This window comes from Cottoperca gobio, chromosome 19 (assembly GCF_900634415.1).
Source record: "Cottoperca gobio chromosome 19, fCotGob3.1, whole genome shotgun sequence".
NCBI lineage: Eukaryota > Metazoa > Chordata > Actinopteri > Perciformes > Bovichtidae > Cottoperca > Cottoperca gobio.
The window spans coordinates 4,535,335-4,554,350 of record NC_041373.1 but is presented as its reverse complement, the minus strand read 5'-3'; the positions used below and the strand labels follow the sequence as shown (position 1 = coordinate 4,554,350).

Sequence of the window (19,016 nt, the reverse complement as noted above, 5' to 3'; positions counted from 1 at the left end):
CATTTCTTCTGACCTCTTCGTGAGCAAAATAGGCCGAGAGATGCTGACTTTTGCAAACCACCAGCACTCTCATTATTATATATTAACAGGCTACGAGAGGCTCATTACTTTATAACAGATCAATGAATCTGCCTAATGAGGAAAATGGTTGTGAATATCTCTCATATCAGTCCTGTCTACCTACCAATGTATCTTTAACCATGCAGTGTTTCTGATGTAGTTAATCAGACTATATAAACATTTGTCTCTATATGCGTTCATGTGCATTTGCAGTAGGGCTGCACGATATGGGGATGTGATAATGATGATTAATAACGCGATAACAAGATATACATATACGCTCCTCCTATCACATGACGCAACCCATAAAGAAGTTTATGTGCATGACTGAAATTTAACAAACTCCCTAAAACTACATTTTTCACTCTTTGAATTTTGCCAGGTAAAAAGCATTTTCTAAAGGTAACTTAGTGAAGCTGTGAGGCTCAACACATGTCATATATATGAATATGAATATGCTAAAGCATCCACAAAGCAATAAGCTTTTGTCAGAACAATTCCCCTTCAGTCTGCACAGGCCAGCTCTGATCCCCGCTGATTTGTGGAGATGGCATCAATTCATTCTGCTCAGCCTAGTCTGTCATTTCCCTGGAGGTGGAGGGAGGTTCTGCCCAGTTAAAAGGCTGCTGAGTCATGGATAGGCTGCCATAAAAAGAAATGAAAAAATAACACAAAACAGGCAACTGCAACATGTATGCAGATAAAAGAATACAAAAGCACAAAGAAAGCATGAAATGCACAACAGCAATAAACCATGGACAGGGGGATGTGCAGATATCTGTTAATAATAAGTCAAAACTATTCCATATGCATTTTGTATATTTATCATTGTGATGCAGAAAAATCTTGTACTTTTTTCCAAAAAGCACAACTGATGCACTACATAATTACATGTACATACTGTACGTTATGCAAAGCAAACTGTCCCAGAACACATTATGATGGACGTTTGAGTTGTAAACACTTGCAGAACACAAAGTGGTATTTTGACGTCCAACATTTACAGACAAAAATAAAGTTCTTGCCATACGAAAGCTTTTGCTTATACTCTAAGGTTGTTTTTAATAATTGAACGTTTCATATGAGTCATAGGCTTCAGTATAGCTGCAGGATTACAGCAGGAAGTAGCCGAACCTCTCGGCCTTAAACATCCTTGATCTTAAAAGTGGCTGTGCTTGTGGAACAAGATCACAGATTATAGCGCTGCAGCTGTATGGAGGGACAGTTTTGAACTTTTCACTATTCCAAATTAAAGTTGACACACAAGCACAGCGGAGTATTTACGCAAAGAGACACAGGGAGGAAAAATGAAATGATGAGGCTTGAGGAAAAAGTGCGAGGGAGCACCCAAAAGGGCTCTCCATGAATAATGAATATAGCTTTTATATCCTCCTCACTTGCCTCCGATATCCCTCTTTTACCATCCTCTTGCCATCTCTTCCTCATTCCTTCCTCTCCTGTGCTGCTTCATTCCACTCCTGCTATCTTAAGTCCCATCAGGGTGGAAGAACGAAGAGGATGCAGTGATCCAGCGCTAACGCAGCCTCATCACACTCCCCGCCATGTTCTATAACTATCCCACAACTTCGCAAAGACCGTGCCAATGATACACAGGCCTGTCTTACTTCATACAGATGTTCCTACCCGTGTATCTGCTAGATATGAGCCTTCACTTCTCGCCTATTATCACTAAAGATAAGTCCATAATGAGCAGAACCAGGGCTGATCCAACTGAAACCATACAACACGCTGCGTGAGATGTGAGCGAGCTGCGAATGTTGTTTATCACATCCTGCTGGAAGCAGCAGTCGAACGGGAAGATCTTTCATCAGCGCTGTACATTTATATGAGGGCTTATTATGAATGGAGAGCAAATCCACATCGGCATGTGTGCTGTTGTGAATATCAAATGCCAAACTAATTTGTGAATTTATCATTTGCTCACAGCACTGCAATATAAAAAAAACAACTGGAGTCTTTATCTTTCCTGAATTTGAGGGAAACAAGAGATTAACCAAATGGGCATGCTGTGACAAACATGCAGAATTAATTCTACTCAAATTAGAATGTGCTTGATTATATGAACTAGGGGTGATAACGCATCAAATAAGCTCTAAATTAAAGTAAAGTACAGACTAATGCTCTGTTTTTAGGATTTACAGTATTTTAAGCACTGAATTAGAGGGAAAATAGCTGTGTGTGTGTGTGTGTGTGTGTGTGTGTGTGTGTGTGTGTGTGTGTGTGTGTGTGTGTGTGTGTGTGTGTGTGTGTCCGGTTTCAGGTTGGTCATCAGCTGCTTCTGCTCAACAGCACGAGCCATCCCATTCACCATCTGCTTGTGCAGCCCCCCTCCACCCCACCAGGGGTGCTACAGCCACTACGAGGACTCACCAAGATCCTTAGAGCCTTGACTTTCGCTGGCCATCTCGCCCATCCGCACCAGAGCGTCGAAGTAGCCCTTTGCAGCATATGTGACACCTGGAAACATGGAAGCATTGGGCATCAGATCAAGGGTGCGGAGTTGAAATTATCTTCTTCAGCTCTGCAACCCTCCCCTACAGCCCTCCCCCCCCCAGAGAGGTAAGGTTGGGCATGGGAAATAAAGAGCGACAGGCGGTAATGGAGACCAGGCAGGAAAAGAAAAAGCTGGGCAACTACAGGAAACAGAGAGAAAGCTAGAGACTAATCTCAAGCACAACAAGTAAAAAATTAATTTAAATGAGACTTATCTTCAGCACAAACCACTTTGGTTAAACCATTTTAAAAGGATTAGTTTACCAAAATGGTATATAGCCATGCAAACAGTTTTAGGTTCTAATTTATCTTAAACCCTGATTGGGTTTTAATATCCGGTTACATCTTTCTTTCAATTCCAGGTTGGTGAATTACGTGGAATTGCTAAACTCCAAGAACAATGAATCTTATATCAAGTATATATTAAACTCGGTAGCAAGCTTCCCGTTTTTAGCCGACGCAAACCGTAGATATCGCCTGTTGAAATGACGTTGAGATGACATAACTAATTAACGTTATATCCGGGAATAACTTCCCTAAAAAGGCAGCAGTCTAGTTAATATGCGCTCTGTAAAAGAACATTTGTTTAAGAAAAAGGAACCACTCAGCAGCCCAGCATTAAAACGATGCAAGAGGCTGCTCTAGTTTTTTTCAAGTAAATCGTGAAACAATGAAATACTATTCAGAAAGTCAAGTTTAATTAATCCATGAGCTCATAAGAAGCCAGTTTAATAGTTATGAATACAGAAAAGATAGCTAAACCTAGATACTGAAGTTGTGATACCAAAGGATGTGGATTCAATACTGGGATTTATGAGATTGGATAAAATACAAATCAAACTATAGCAACTGCCCTGGAGGTGAATCGAGTTTCGCTGTTTTGTGCTACTTGAAGCGTTCAAAAACAACATTTCAGCAGAGCAGATAAATCAGAAAACTATGAGCATGGCCAGATAACACTGTAGGTAAGCAGAACAATAGGGAGGGGGGGTTTCTCGTCATTTCGATGAACTGAATCTTTAAAGTCCTTAACAGCACCATACTTGAAAGTATGCAGTCAAAAAAAAATAACTTTCTACAACCATGATGTCTAAGCACTTCATATCCTGTTTGTCAGCTATTGTTCTCTGCGGTGCATTGTCACACAAGCCAGGGACACTGGCTGAGACATAACGGTGACTCAGGCCTTAAAAACTGGGACAAGATGGCCTCAAGCAGCAGCAACGGTGAATTAAAGCAGGTCAGGGGTTAGCCACACAGCGACTGACAACCATGATGACAGAGGACGCATGTCCAGTCGGGAGATACATATGGATGAGGCCCGAGTGTATTACAGTGCCGTCATGTTGATGGGTGTTTGAGGGGGGGAATATGACAATGTCTTTATATATCCACATGGAAAACAATGGAAGTCTATTATGAGTTGAGGTTCACTTCTAGTTGTTCTCGTGACGAGTCCACGGAGACTCAGAGAAGACCACTGCTATGCAAGTTATTGTTCTGAAAATAAAGACGATGACCGTCTGCTCAATCTGTTTCTTCTGAAATAACTTGCCTGCTTTCACTTCTCTATCAAACCATGAACTGAGATTAAAGCCAGTAAATCTCTCCACAGTGGTGCAACCCTCCTGGGTAAACTATGACAGAGACACGTCAAGACGCTTGTCTGTCTTTTCCTAAACCTGGCTTGAGTTAAGCCTAGTTGGGATAAAAGACTGCGAGAGAAGGGATGGAGGTGGGGTTAAGGTGGCTGGGTGAGCGCGACTAAGCTAATCGATGTACGGAGAAATCCCAGCCGGGAGGAGAGTGGGACCAGGTGAGGCAGGATTAGCTCCAGGAGATGCTTTGCTTGTCTGTCAGTTGAAAAGTGATAAAGTGAAGGAGGAAAGGAGGAAGGTAGGAGAAGAAAGGAAGACGGAGCAGGAGGGTTCTGCCGGTAAAGAGGATTAGAACAGTGATATAAAGCCGATACAGAGCAGAGAGTGTCAGTGTAAACGAAACACAAACAAGTAAGAAGTCTAAATCAGCTGAGAGTCTTCCTCAGTGTCAAATCCAATCCCCTCTCACAGTCCCTCCCAGTTAGCACTGATGTGATGCTTTGCAGGACAAAAGACATCTATGTTAAAAGTGGGTAAAAGGTTTTTAGGCTGGTCTAAACTGAGTTTCCGCTACACATTACATGTTACTGCTGTGAGGACAGCGTTTCAGAGACGTTATTTAGTGTGTCGTGAGGACATTCTTCAGCTTCTTAGATGCGAGTTGTTGATGTTTTTCTCCGTTTTCTCAATTTTGAATTGAATATCTTTGCGTGTGCGTTTGACAAAACAAGCAACGAAACAGCTCATTTAAAGCACGTCACTTTCGGCTCTAGGAAATTATCATCTGCAATATATAAACAGAATTATCAACCTACGATGATCCATAATCATTAGTTGTTCCCCTGATTGAAATATAATCATTTTAATTCAGTTCACCCATGCAAAACTGACAGACATGCAATCTAAATCTCTCTTAGTAAATGAAAATGTAATGCAGTATTAACAAAGACGAGATGTCTTCTGACATCCAAATCAGTCCTTACTGGGCTCCCTTTGCTTCTACACATGCAGCCTCTCCAGAGGGACTTTCTCTCTTTTAGACTCAAACTAAAAAAGAACAGACCAAGTCTGCTTCCTCCCTCCATCATGCCGGTTGCCACCGTCCCCAGAGATGCAAACCTGCCACTCCAGTTCTATTTACAAAACCAGAGGCTGCACTGGCATTTTTATAGTGGCAATAGATATTTGCTGTGTGCCCGGCCCCGCTCTGCCCTACTCTAAACCCTGCCTCTGTGCTGCTGCCTGGCATTGATGAAGTGTAATCCCCACTCAGGGAGTCGCAGGGCTATTTATAGCCTTATCTATCAGACTGGAGTGAGGCCTCCTTTATTGGTCTTGTGGGCTGCTGAGTCTTCCCTGCATCTCCCCTCCATGCACAGGAGGGAGAGCTCTGCACCGCCTCACACTATGCACACGGCACACCGAGCACGGCTGTACCGTCACTGAAAATACTGAATGATAGCATCCCAATAACCTCCTCCCTGCAGACCGACATGAAAGAGGCTTTCTTATCAATAAATGAGCTCAACATGCTTGAAGGCTCGTCTGACTGCATCTGACGACATGTGCATGGCAAGGCGAAGAGCATTTTGAGCGTAATCTGGAAGCGTGAAATATTTTAATCAATGTTAACTGGGCGTCTCCAATCAAAGTCAGGGAAACACTGATGAGCTGCAGGACATTCAGGACAAAAATAAAGTCTATTTATTTATGTCACATTTTATATTTTAACCTCTTAGAGTGTAGTCAGTTTCTCCTCATGAATATTTTGCTCTCAACTTTTTCTTCCACATCTTTTTTTTTTTTTTTTTTTTTACTTGTCTACTTGTCCTGGATACCGACTCGTTCTCATTTCCTCGGCCCCTTGGGGGGGGTACCGTTATTCTCGCGACTCCTCCTGTTCCACTTCCCATTGGCTTATGCGCCACTTAGCTCCACCAAGACATTTCCAGTGCTTTTGTCTTTAACCTTGAGCCACTGTTGCATGAACACCTCAATCTTACACACACACACACCTATGCAAGCCACAAAAAGCATTGACAAAAGACGTACAGTAGAGGCGGACGTGAACCGGTGGAGAGAGGGAGACGTGTTGACATGGACAGCATCACACAGAAACACTCGGAGGATATCAAACCCAGAGTGTCATCTCTGATAAGCACATCTTTAACATTTGAAGAAGATCTTCAGTGAACACAATCTTTTTGGACAAGATATTCTACGAGTTTCTGCAGTGGCTCATTTTTGCAACAGAGCAACAAACTAGCTTCTGTAGTTAAAGGACGTCGAGTTTAACAGATTCTGGAGGGGACTCCAGATGCAGACGGTCAACAACACGAGAAACCTCTTAATATCTGTGTCGTCATCACACCACATCTCTACTCAGGGAAGATTAAAGGAGGATATAAAAGCAGCGGCAAGTGTCGGGTCAGTAGGCCCTCTGCCTGGACTACGGGACAGACAGGAGGAATGGAAGAAGGACGAAGACGGAAGAGAAAACCAGAAATGGTTGGTGTACTCACTGGTGAGCGCCTTCTCGTAGCTTTTTCCCATGGCTATGAAGTTCCGCAAGCAGGGGTTGAACTGCTCCATGATGGACTGGAAAGGGGAAAAAAAACAGCACGTTTGGTTAGTCAAAAAGCAGCAAAGATACTTATACTAACACTGATATGAGCTACAATGACGGAGCACCCCTCTTTACTGGGGCATGAACACACAGCAGAGTCAGCTGAGCCAACCAGGAGGAAGAGGAGTGCAGCGGGGATTTATTTCAAGCTCATGGCAACGACTGGAGGAATGGAATACAGGGGGAAAGAAAGAGAGGACAAGTCACTGGGAGGGCTTGTGTGAATTTGTGTTGTGGTGTGAGTGTGTGTCTGTGTGAGTGTGTGTGTGTCTCCTCTAACTTCCCCTGCTGTCTCTATTAAAATAAAACCTGGTTTTGGCTGCCGACTCCCCTCAGCTCAGCAGCAGACCTGGACCCATCACTGTTTCCTTCCGTCGCCCTATCACTCACTGAACTCCAGCACACTGTTCCTGCTAATTGCTTTTTATGAAAAAGGGTCAGTTCACCTTAACTATAAATAAAACATTTTCTGACTTATCTCTGGTGGCATCTAGCTAGCAAATATCAGAAGCAGATATCTCAAAAACTGTGAAATAAAACCAAAACTATCTGCGTGGTTAAAAAAACAAGAGGTAGTTTGTGTGAGGCAGCGCTATAAGGCTGAATGGAATAATTTGTCAACAGAGCGACATCCCAGTCAGGACCTGAAGTCAGCTGCACTAAACCAGTTCATGCTATCTAGAGTTTGCAGATCTAAGTGGATTAAGAGACACACTCAAAAACATAAGATTGTATCATTTATCATATCATGTCATTTCAAAACTGGACAATCAATGACAAGCGCAGCTCAGTCATTGATCGGGACAGACTAGGGATGTGACGATATAGGGTCGTAAATATCCTCACATGACTGACTTGAAAAAACAATTAAATCTTTTACCCTTTATTTATGCAGCAGGACCTTATGATTAACTTATTTAAGATAGTTTGATTGTTTATTTTTTCACTAAAAAGACAAATGTGTTCTCTCTGTGATGCATAAAAATGTGTTTAACAAAAAGTAAAGAGTTTCCAGTATGTTATAGGGACATTTTAAGAGTTTTAAGCATATTTTGATGATCATTGGGATCACATCGTCAATTGCAATTATTTTGGCCAGGAAAATCATGAATTTTCACATCGTCTCATGCCTAGAACACACACTTCTGAATGGTGTCGAGTCGTCCTGTAGGTGTCAACTACACTGGTGAAAATATAAGAAAATATTGTACTGTGAAAACAGAGAGAGGGAAGAAGAACTCAACCTCCAGGAACAGCAAAGAGGACGAAGACAGATCATGTGTTCTTGGTGATCAGTGCAGATTCAACAGCCACATGACTTGACTTCTTGCATCCAATTTTGGGCGATAAGAAAATGCACAACCAGAACTGAATTATTCCCCACACACACACACACAAATCTAAATCTCTCTCTTTCGTGACAGATGACAAAGTATCGGTCAGCACACAGGCAGTGCAGTGTGTCCACTGCAGGCCAGAACCCTCGTTAACAAGTGAAGGACATGCCACAAAGAAAAATATAATGAGTTTTACTGTCTCCAACTGTCTTCTGCAGTGACTCAACCTCACACTCAGTCAAAGCTGCCCTTTCACTTCTTCTGCATCTCTGGCAAAACCCAACAATTTGGTCTCTTTGACTTTCTTTTCCAACTTTCAATGGCAGGCTTGCCAGACAAGCACCAATGGGATGGAAGCAGAGTAGGGCTGCACGATAAATCCTTTCAATAGTCACACCGCAGGACGTGCCATGTCTGAGCAAATTAATTCAAAAACAACGTTTTTTTTGCTGCTTGATACAAAAGGAAAACATTTTCCATGACTAATCTACAAGAAAAGTCTCTGATAGAACATCATCTACTCCGATTCAAGTGTTTTGCACAGCCAACCACCAATCACAATTCATCCAACAACCAAAGCAGTGCCCGCTAGTCGTCGACCGCCCATTTTATGGAATCTTTTCGGCTACAGAAATGTTGACTAAAACTTTGTCGTCATCTACTGAAAATTCCAGTATTTTTTTCTTATCACAATATGTATAAACATATCGAAGGAAAAAGATATTGTGTCATTTTTTTCCAATATTGTGCAGCCCTAAAGCAGAGAGAAGCAACAGGAGAGAGGAGTGAGTGAGGGCTGGAGGAGGATCAAAGACATTACAATGACTAACATGTAGCCTTTGAATAATCCAGAGATGGTCATACCTGCAGTGAAAACAGACCTTATGCAGCACCAGTTCAGATAAAAGCCAGCGAGGTGTTTCTAAGTTCAAATAGGTGAAATATTGTACAGCATGGGAGTAGAAAAGTAAGAAGACTAAAGTAGGCAGAGATAGAAGAGAAAAATTAGAATAAGGCAGGGGGGATGCGAGGGAACGTTTAAGGTTGACAGACGCATCTTTTCGTGGCTGCTCACTACGAGGGATGCTTGCTAATGGCCGCCGGCTGACGCGCAACAGTCACCTTGGTACGCAAACTTCCCCATGACTTCAAAAAGGGAAGTAGGACAGGACTACACAGGGGTGCAGGAAATATAGGCTGACTGCCCAGTGGACGAAGAGAGTGAACAGCTTCACACACACACACACACACACACACACACACACACACACACACACACACACACACACACACACACACACACACACACACACACACACACACACACACACACACACACACACACACACACACACACACACACACACACACACACACACACACACACACACACACACACACACACACACACACACACACACACACACACACACACACACACACACACACACACACACACGAAAACAAGGTTAGTGGTGTTTCTTTGTAAATTTCTGGGGACAAACAAACCTATTTATACCCCGATTCCCTCTCGTCCCTCTCACCCCTCTCTCCCATCTCTCCCATCTCTGGGTGTATTTTCTGTTACATAAGGCATCGGCTGCTGAACAACCCGAGTCAGTGGCCAGCGCCGCGACTGTACCGCCGCTTGGCAGGAAAAAGGGGACGATCAACAAAAGAATAAATATAGAAGATGGAGAGCGGCCCGGTTCTCATGTCTAAATCAACAGAGGTACAGAGAAGAATGTCTCTGTGACTAGTTGTGTGTGTGTGTGTGTGTGTGTGTGCGTGTGTGCGCGTGTGTTTTCATGCCTGTGACTGACTGAGTGGTGAGATGTGTTATGTAATTACTGTCGGACAGGTTTGGCCTCATGCCTCGCATTCTTCTGCTGAATCTATGTGGCCGTTGTTCAAATACTTGTTACGTGTTTGAGATGTAGTTACTGACACATGCATAAACACACACAGACTTAACACTGATGAACAAGTCGGAAGAAGTGCACAACACAATAAGAACCTTTATTTTATTTAACAAAATGCCACCCAGCGTTCTTTGCCTCAATCTTTTTCCTTTTTTTCAATATATATATATTTGGGAGGCCTAGTGTGTGTATTTATGGCTACTTATTGGAATAGTTTATGAGAAACACACAAGTGCTTTTTTACCGAGAGTTAACATGAGAAGACAATTTGTAGTGGCCGTTGTGTTTCAGGATGGACCGTTATTGGTTAGCCACACTGCTGCAACCCAACACAGGAGGAGAAAATGTTCTCGTGACAAGCAGCAATAAAATCCAAACTGCAGAGCTTGGCAAGGCAAAGCTGCACATTTATTGCAAACATCCGCACATAGCCCAGCGGTTCTCAAACGTTTTCTGTCATTTCACCCATTTGGAGGAAGAAACATTTTCACGTCATGCCTCTGCGCACCCACACTTTGAGAACAACTGACATAGCCTAACAGAGCAGAACAGTTTGTTGCACTGAATACCCGTCTGGTGCCAATTTGAATCTCTTGACCTTTTTCCAAACTCGGTTCAGTCGGTAATGGACATGTAGGGCCCTTTCATTAGGCACAAAACACCCTCTTCTGATCAACACTGACACAATCACCATCAGTGCACGTGGTATTGATGAAATAATTCATGAGTTTTCCTCGCCTCACAACGTGCTCACGCTGTTTAGGGGATCATTTAGTTGGCCGATGCTGGCTTAATCCACTCTCAATCAGCTGAGCTTGTTCCTTCAGCATCAGGGACTGAGGCTGATTAGCATTCCACTGAATGAAAGACCATATTTGAAAGAGTGCATTGGAAATGAGAGGGATTACAGCGCCAACGCCGCTTTGTCCCACTTTGCCCTAGTGCTTCGGTCATGTGTTTTAATCGACTGGCAAATCACCTTACCAATTGAATGCCAGAATTTGAAAACAATACAAGGATTGTGTTATTACGTTGCAGCGTTGGGAAAAGAGCTCTCATGGACGAGATTCATCTCGGAACAGCACAACTGCTATCATCACAACAAATGGTGCATTGCCTTCCGCTTTGTTGAAACAGATGATTTCTGTTAACAGATCTCAGTCCGATATATTCACAGATAATGACAGACTGTTTATCAATTCATTATACAGCTTAAGTGTCACTGAGGCAATTTATTTTAATGTCAGGGCTGCCTGACAGGAGCAGACTAAATGCCACAGCGGAGCTAAATCACAGAACACTTTGAAATCTACCATGAAGCGTATCACTGATCCAACGAGGAAGATGGAAATATTATACAAATAATTAGCTGACTCAAGACAGAAGTGGAATTAACCTTTGAAAGGGAGAAGTGTGACTACGAGTTGGTTTCAACATACAGCATCATAAAGTAATAGGTTTACTTTTTTATGGTGAGGAGTTTTGAGAACGATTTTAAAGACAACATGAATCACATTTGGCATCTTGAAGAAAACACTCCCTTATCATATTAGTATTATTAAGTATTTTCATATTTGAATAACCAATTGAACAGGGAAAATAACATGAGTCATTTCACAGATTTGATTAATTAAAATAAAAATTCATCGACACCTCATTTACCAGACGCTGACAAATGAAGATTTGGAGTCGGTCAAAACAGGAAATGTTAAGATGTCGTTATGGGCACTTTGTATTAAATAATGAAAGTATTCATTCAAAATAAAATGATTATTTGAATTATTAGTTTCAACCTTAAAAGCAAAATAGAAAGTCAGCCGTCGTACTTCAGCATTTTAGGTGATTGAAGATTGGAAGCACTGAACATCCACATGACATCTTATGTCATCTTACACACACACACCACACACCACACACCACACACACACGATCTGACAGGAGAACGATCCATCTCACACGGACATGTTGTTGGTCTGGCCACCATCTGAAATATTTATTCTCACAAGGAAAAGAAAACAAGCTTCTCTACTTCTCACCAAAGGACGTCTCGGCTGGCCGGCGAGGCAGATGTTCCACCTGGAAGCGTCCGAGTGTGACAAAACGTGTGCGTGTTCAAATAAGATTCCGTTTGTTTTGCTCATGTGTGTTTATCTCTCTGTGTGTGTGTGTGTGTGTGTGTGTGTGTGTGTGTGTGTGTGTGTGTGTGTGTGTGTGTGTGTGTTCAAAGTGCACTATGCTGGCAGGCAGGACTGGCTGCCATGTAGCATCAGGTTCTGCAACGATGAGGATTTAGGTGTGTGATTGTTTTTTTCTGAGGGCTGAGAGTGGGTGTGTTTGTCTGTGGAAGCAGCTTGTGACCATAAACAATTTTCATAGAAAACAAAGTATTTAATCAATGTTATCTTGTGAGGTTTTACAGGCCTGTATACCTCACCAGCAAAGTATGTTCCATAATATGGTAATTTGCCATTGGCAGACCACCCATACTATGCATATGTATGCAGCTATGAACCCTGCATACTGAACGTGCTCGGTCCTTAATATGCTCACCAGCCCAGATTCTTCCACTTTCAGCTCGATGAGAGGATTCAACTCTTTAAAGTCATGAAATTCAAGCTTCAAAGTCGGGCAGCGAGTCTATTTAAAAAAATTCTGAAGCCGCTGAATTCCTGACCAACGATTCCAAGTCATGTGTAACTACGAATAATAGTAATGGATAATTATGCAAATTACATGTATGCATTTTTGTGTGTTTTGTAATTGTTCTCTCTTGTTTTCCGTGTGTTTCAGGAACACATGTTCCCAATGATACAGCTGAAACCCTGTGATATACTTCAGTTTAAGTGCCACCGCAGCATAACACTAACAGATGGCTAATATAAATGTAATGTTGATTAGGTAGCAGCTAGTACTCAAAATCAAGGTTAATTTATGACAAGTTCAGGTGTATTCAAACAAGCTCAAGAATATACACACGTCGTTTTGTGTAAATACTCCAGGTAGAACTCAAATCTCTTACTAAATTCGATTTAGCAAAACCTAAATGTTATGTTTTAAATCAGGGCTCGAGTATATGTATCGAAAGCTAAAGTACAAATATGTAGAATCCAAACCCTGTCAGCGTTAAATCCTCTAAGACCACATAAACTGGAGATGAATAGTGTTTCACACATCAATATCCTGAAGGAGAAAAAAAGATTTTCCTGCTTTCAGACAAGAAAGGAAAGAAAAGAAAATGTAGTACAAAATATTAAGTCTAATTATTTCTTGACGTGTACATAGGTTATAAATATATTTTGTTTTTCTTGCATTTTTTGGTTTTCATTTGTTTTGCATTTGTGTACTTGAGCACACCAGTAGTTACCTCCCACACATGTTAGCACACCCACAGCTGAGCACTTGAGAGAACAAAGGTAAGAAAACAGGCAGCATTAAAATCATTGTAGCAGGCTCTGCCACGATGGTGTAGGGAAGGCTGTGTGTGTGTGTGTGTGTGTGTGTGTGTGTGTGTGTGTGTGTGTGTGTGTGTGTGTGTGTGTTGGCGGCAGGACAGTGTGAGGAGTGAGTCAGAGCCTACATAAACAGCAGCAGGTTCATATCATGTTGGGGCGTAAATTACTGTAAAGCGGAGCCAGCCATGTGGCACCATTAGAACCTGCTGCGCCACTCGCTGAACAGACCAGCAAGAAGGGACCTGGCAACCCCAGCAAGGAGAGAGGCACAGGGACAGACCAGGTGGACACAAAATAATAACTGGGTGTAAGCAAGTGGCGTCAGGCAATGGATACGTATTTCTATTATCAGTATTTAGACAATGACCATTGGGAAAAATGGTTAAACAGTTTAACCATCATTATATAATCAGTGTTTTAATGCTTCACATTTGATTCACATTGTGGCGTATTTCCATACATCTTTCTTCACACTACTTCTTTCCTGATTCCACGGTCTACGGTATTATAGGCCTTTTAAATGTAATAGTCCCAGGATGTAAGGACAAGACAACCCACTGTTGTAAGAGTGTGATGCTTGATTTCAAAGAAAACGTAAAGTATAAAAAGGGATTTTTCCAAGATGTCAACCTCCAACATGGACAACATCTGCTGTTTCTTTGATGGTGTGTTTGGTCAACATGGAAGTAAAGTACTTGAGTTCCTACAACAAAAAGGTTTTCCAAATAGTTTTTTTTCCCCCCCATTAGGCCACCGTTAAACATAATATAGCAAAAGCAAATGACTTCTGTCCAATGGCAATGTTTCTGTAAGTGTGCATTTCATTTGATTACACCGATTGAGACACAGAAACATCATTGCTGCAGGGTTAAAGTGTTTCCTCGTTTCCTCTGTGTTCAAGAGGACCTTCCCTCATATGCTTTCAGGATATTTAATAATGTACTGACACCAGCCTGATACATATTACTCCTCTGTCCACACTGAATTGAGCTCTCCATCTCTGCTCTAGTTTCTGTGTCACGTGACTAAAACCAAGGTCACTTCCTCCTTTCAACGCGGAGGATTGAGGACTGGAACTTGCAAAGGAAACTAGAAAAAAAAGGGAGAGGATCTTCCCACCCTTAAAAAAAAACTAATCACTAATCACCAGAGTCAACAGTGTTGATAAGTAAAGTTCACCCTTTGTTCCCCTGCCGTTTAGACGCGTGTGAACTGGTCGGCATATGAAGGTTACCCAGATTATACGCACACACAGGAAAGGTAATTTACTCTAGTTGGTCGTCCTGGAAACAGCGAGGGCTCGTGCTGCACTGGGGTGTGTTTGGCTACCACTCACAAGTCAAGGTGACCCCTTGTCATCAACGTTTACTGTGTGTGCGCGTGCGAGCATTTGACACCCCTCTCAATAACATGCCAACACACTCATTTCTCACCGTGTACAAGTGTCAGCTGGTGTAAAAACTCATCACTCGCATGTTTACGTTCAGCACACAAACAGAAGAGAACAATCCTAACCCTGCAGCAATGATGTTTCTGCATCTGTGTCTCATGATAGTCAAAATGTTCAGTATTATTTCTCAGAGGCTAGAATGTGTGGAGAAACTAAATCTAATTATATACAGAACTTACAAAAACATTGCCATCATTAATTTGATTTGGCATCATTATGTTTAACGGTGGCACAATCTAAACACACACACGGTGCAGTAGTGCGAGGAAAAGTAACCTTTAATTCTAAGAAAAATTATTCAATATTGAGATCACGATTCTTCATTGATTTTAGCAACAAAATGTTTTTTTATTTTGCATTTAAATAAACCGAGCACTGCTTTAACTTCCATGTTGTGCTACATTCCAGCTAATGTAAATATCTTATTAGAATATTAATAAAACTTATTCACAGTGCAGCTCCTAGAAGCAAAATAGGAACAAAATATTTAAATAAATATAAAAAATCCTAGAAGCAAAATTAACCAAAACCTTTTATCCAAAATTAAAAGCACAGAACAATGCTTTTACCTTTACATTGGGACATTCCTGCTACTTGACAAATGTACCCTGTAGACGGAGACAGCTCTCCAAAAGTGAGGCCAAAGCATCGTGTTCGGCCTCTGATGGCCGGCTGTTACTTTAGGAAGCGCTTGATTTGCCATGCAGCGGAGTTTGTTATGTGCGGGACCAACATCGTGATTGTGATTAATTGTGCAGCCTTAAAGTATACTCAAAATGTAATGTCCAAATAACATCTTATTAATACATATAATTATAGGATAGGGTGAGTCAGTTCTTACTCATTAGTTCAGAGAAGCCATTTCTTTAGTTAAAGCCTCATTCCACACATCCTACTGTTGTGTGCTACTGTACGCTTTATCAGGAACTTCTACTGATTAACAGGTGTTTTTTATTCTCATGAACCCTGACAGAAACATTGCAAACAGTACAAATGGATTAGATTGGATGTTGCTGACTACTTCACCTCAAGCACACCAACCTTTCCTTAATGAATGTATTAACCAAAAGCAAACAGCCTCCTTTTAAAGCTCATTGTTTCAGCGAAATGTGGAGAAAAACCGTGTTGCAATCTAAATGAACCAGTAAGGCAAAGTGATAGCACATGCTCTTAATTTTAGGAATTTATGTGGAGTTTTAATAGATGTTGACCAATAAAATGTGTTTTTAAAATGGCTCTCACGTTCGGCTGAGTTCACACGTGTCAGAGGAAAGCTCAGCGGTGTCGGTTTCATCTCACATGCTCGATCACAGGTTGTTACTGAAAGCAGCTTGTTGTTGCAGGTGCCTGCAGGCAGCCCTGCGGCACATTGGGGCTACAGAGTAACATCTCCTCATGGGTTGACTTGTCAAACAAGGGAAAAGGTATATTCAATATTTGTGAAAGTTTAGGCCAAAAGATAGGCCTCGTTATATATGTTCTGTTATTAAGAAATATGTGTTCAAAGGAAAAATATAAGGAGAACATTTAGAGGAATATTCAGAAAGATGTTTTTTTAAAAAGTAGCAAGTTTAAAATGTACAATATTGTGAATGTGTTCATGAGGATGTTTCAGCAGTGCACAAACAAAAAACAAGATATTCATATTTATTACAGCAATACTTCTCAGATATGATTGCATATGTATGGTAATTACCTATGGCCGCCTCTGTATTTAGTCTAACCGTGTATGATGATTTACATTGTCTATTGTTAACAGAACTGATTACATATACACATCATATTGCAATGATGTAAAGATTTGTTGGTAATCATTAAAATATTCTAGAAATAAAATGTGGGTGGAAATGACAAAGAGTTTGGGAACCTTTGCTCCATATGACATATGATAGGATTATGTAATTGGTCTCAAAAGCTTCTGAAGTACACTGCATGAATCCCTGCATGTGTAGGCATTGTGCAGGTTCTTCCACATCAAACAGGGAAAGTAAATGTCTTTATGGACATGGCTTTGTGTGTAAAAACAATGTCATGTTGAAACAGGTGCAGGAGTGGTCCACAACTTTGGAGGCACAATAAGGGATTCCAAATAAGGGCCACCTTAATTGAAAAAAAAAAAAAAAAAAAAAAAAAAACGCATCTAGCCCAAACCATGAAAAACAAAAGTATCTAAACAGCGGTGTCCACATACTTTTGGCCTTATAGTGCATCATTCCTAAACCAGTCCAGAATTTTGGTGGTCAGCAAACCCTTTTCTCAGTTTGGATTCTTAATATGCCTGCATTTGATCTGCACCTGACTGAACTACGCTGCCGTGCAGAGGATTTCTAATCTCACATACACTCAGAGGCCCCCTGTCCAATCTGACGCAATCTAATACGATTGCTCTGCCATAAAGTGCACACCCGAACACACACATGCATAGATGCATTGTGCATTCAAATACAAAGCAGTGGACACCATTATTGCTAATGTGAAAAAATCCATTAAATCGATTCCCACTGCATTACATACTGTACATGGGGGTAATAAGCTGATGTATATACATTATGTCCATTAGTGTTCTGCTGCCGTCCCTTCATTATTCTATTTCCCAGGAAATGGACATTATTTGCTTCTGCTCATTCAGTGCGACAATCGCCGCGCTAAAGCTGCACTGCTTCAACGCCCTCAGGAGATGAAAATTCAGTGCCTGTTGTGTGTGTGTGTGTGTGTGTGTGTGTGTGTGTGTGTGTGTGTGTGTGTGTGTGTGTGTGTGTGTCAGTGTGTATGAATGAGCGTGAACTCAGCCAATTTCCCTTTCAGATGAGCTCTTATCTGCGTGCAGGCGAGCAGAGTCAGAGCCCCCTATTCCACAGATGCAGCTTTTAGAAGGAGACAAGGGAGGGAGGGGGAACTTCCGCCACCAAATATGGAAGTACCGGAATTCCCCCCTTGACAGGGCAACCCATTTTTATTCACTTCACGTTCGGTTCATACCACAGGAAAGCTCGCGGGGTGGTGCTTGAGGCGAGAGCAAGAGGAGGACGGGAGGGAGAGAGGAGGGAGTCTCCACCGCCATCATGTGACCAAGTTGATCATCATCATCACCACCACCACCTCAGACAGACACATCAGACACATCAGATGTTATCTACACACATGCACATGAATGAGCATGTGCTCACACGAACACATATCTTCACAAGTGCAGGTGTTCATTCACAAAAGATCAATGGCCAGGATTGTAGAAATAAATGCATTTATGCAGCATTTCCTCTACACAGAAATAACATATGAAGGTGCTTCTGCACATGTGACGACAGGATGTGCTGCAGCGAGATAATAGTGCATTTCATCTTCAAAGCACACGTTGTCGTCCCTCCTTTTCCCCTTCAAATCTTAGGATACAGATTAAATGTCACTCTGGAGCTACATCTTCACACGCACGCTCTTTTCCTCGCCTCTCTGTTCTTTTCAGACTCTAATGACTGAAATTAAGGAGGAAAGGACTGTGGCTCCACATTCTTTGTCTCCTCACTCGGCTTACATTTATTCTGTTCCATCTTTTGTCTCTCTTTGGAGATGCGTCCCAGTAACTTTCCTTTCATCCTCCACTAACCTCCTGCTCCCTGACAGCCTCCACCTCTCCTCCCCGATCTCCCGACACTCAAGTTAGATACCTTACATATGTGCTAAAGGCTGCTGACCTAGTGCACATGAACAGCAGATGCCAACAGTTATGTTGCATGACAGCTGTGTCGCAACAGAGCAATTGGTGAAACCTAAATAATAAAAAAGGAACACCCTGCACCAAGCTGAGGCCTTCTGGAACTTAGATTTTTTTGGGTGATATGTAAAAACAAGCTATACAGAGGATGCCAACTAAGAATCAGTCACAGAAATGATGTATTCTTAGGGATGCCAATTTAGAAGAATACTAAATATTTTTCATAGACAAACCCTAGCTACTAGCAATCCAACAATATCAACTGCAATTCAATAAAGTCTCAATTAGGGATTAGGCATGTCATGATACCAGAAATGTAGTCGGTTAGGGTTCGATACTAATACCATT

At 41.7% G+C, this 19,016-nt stretch overlaps 1 protein-coding gene across 7 annotated transcripts in view; it reads right to left on the bottom strand.

Annotated features, from left to right (window-relative positions):
• baiap2b (BAR/IMD domain containing adaptor protein 2b) overlaps positions 1–19,016 on the bottom strand; it is a 70,626-nt gene that overhangs the window by 44,922 nt on the left and 6,688 nt on the right. For 5 of the 7 annotated variants that reach the window (XM_029455674.1, XM_029455675.1, XM_029455679.1 and 2 more), the window contains exons 2-3: positions 6,695–6,770; positions 2,452–2,538 (exon numbers count right to left, since the gene is read on the bottom strand). In XM_029455674.1, the coding sequence (XP_029311534.1) occupies positions 2,452–2,538; positions 6,695–6,770 (163 nt within the window). The remainder of the gene's footprint in view (positions 1–2,451; positions 2,539–6,694; positions 6,771–19,016) is intronic. The other 2 variants (XM_029455676.1, XM_029455677.1) reach the window with 1 other exon arrangement.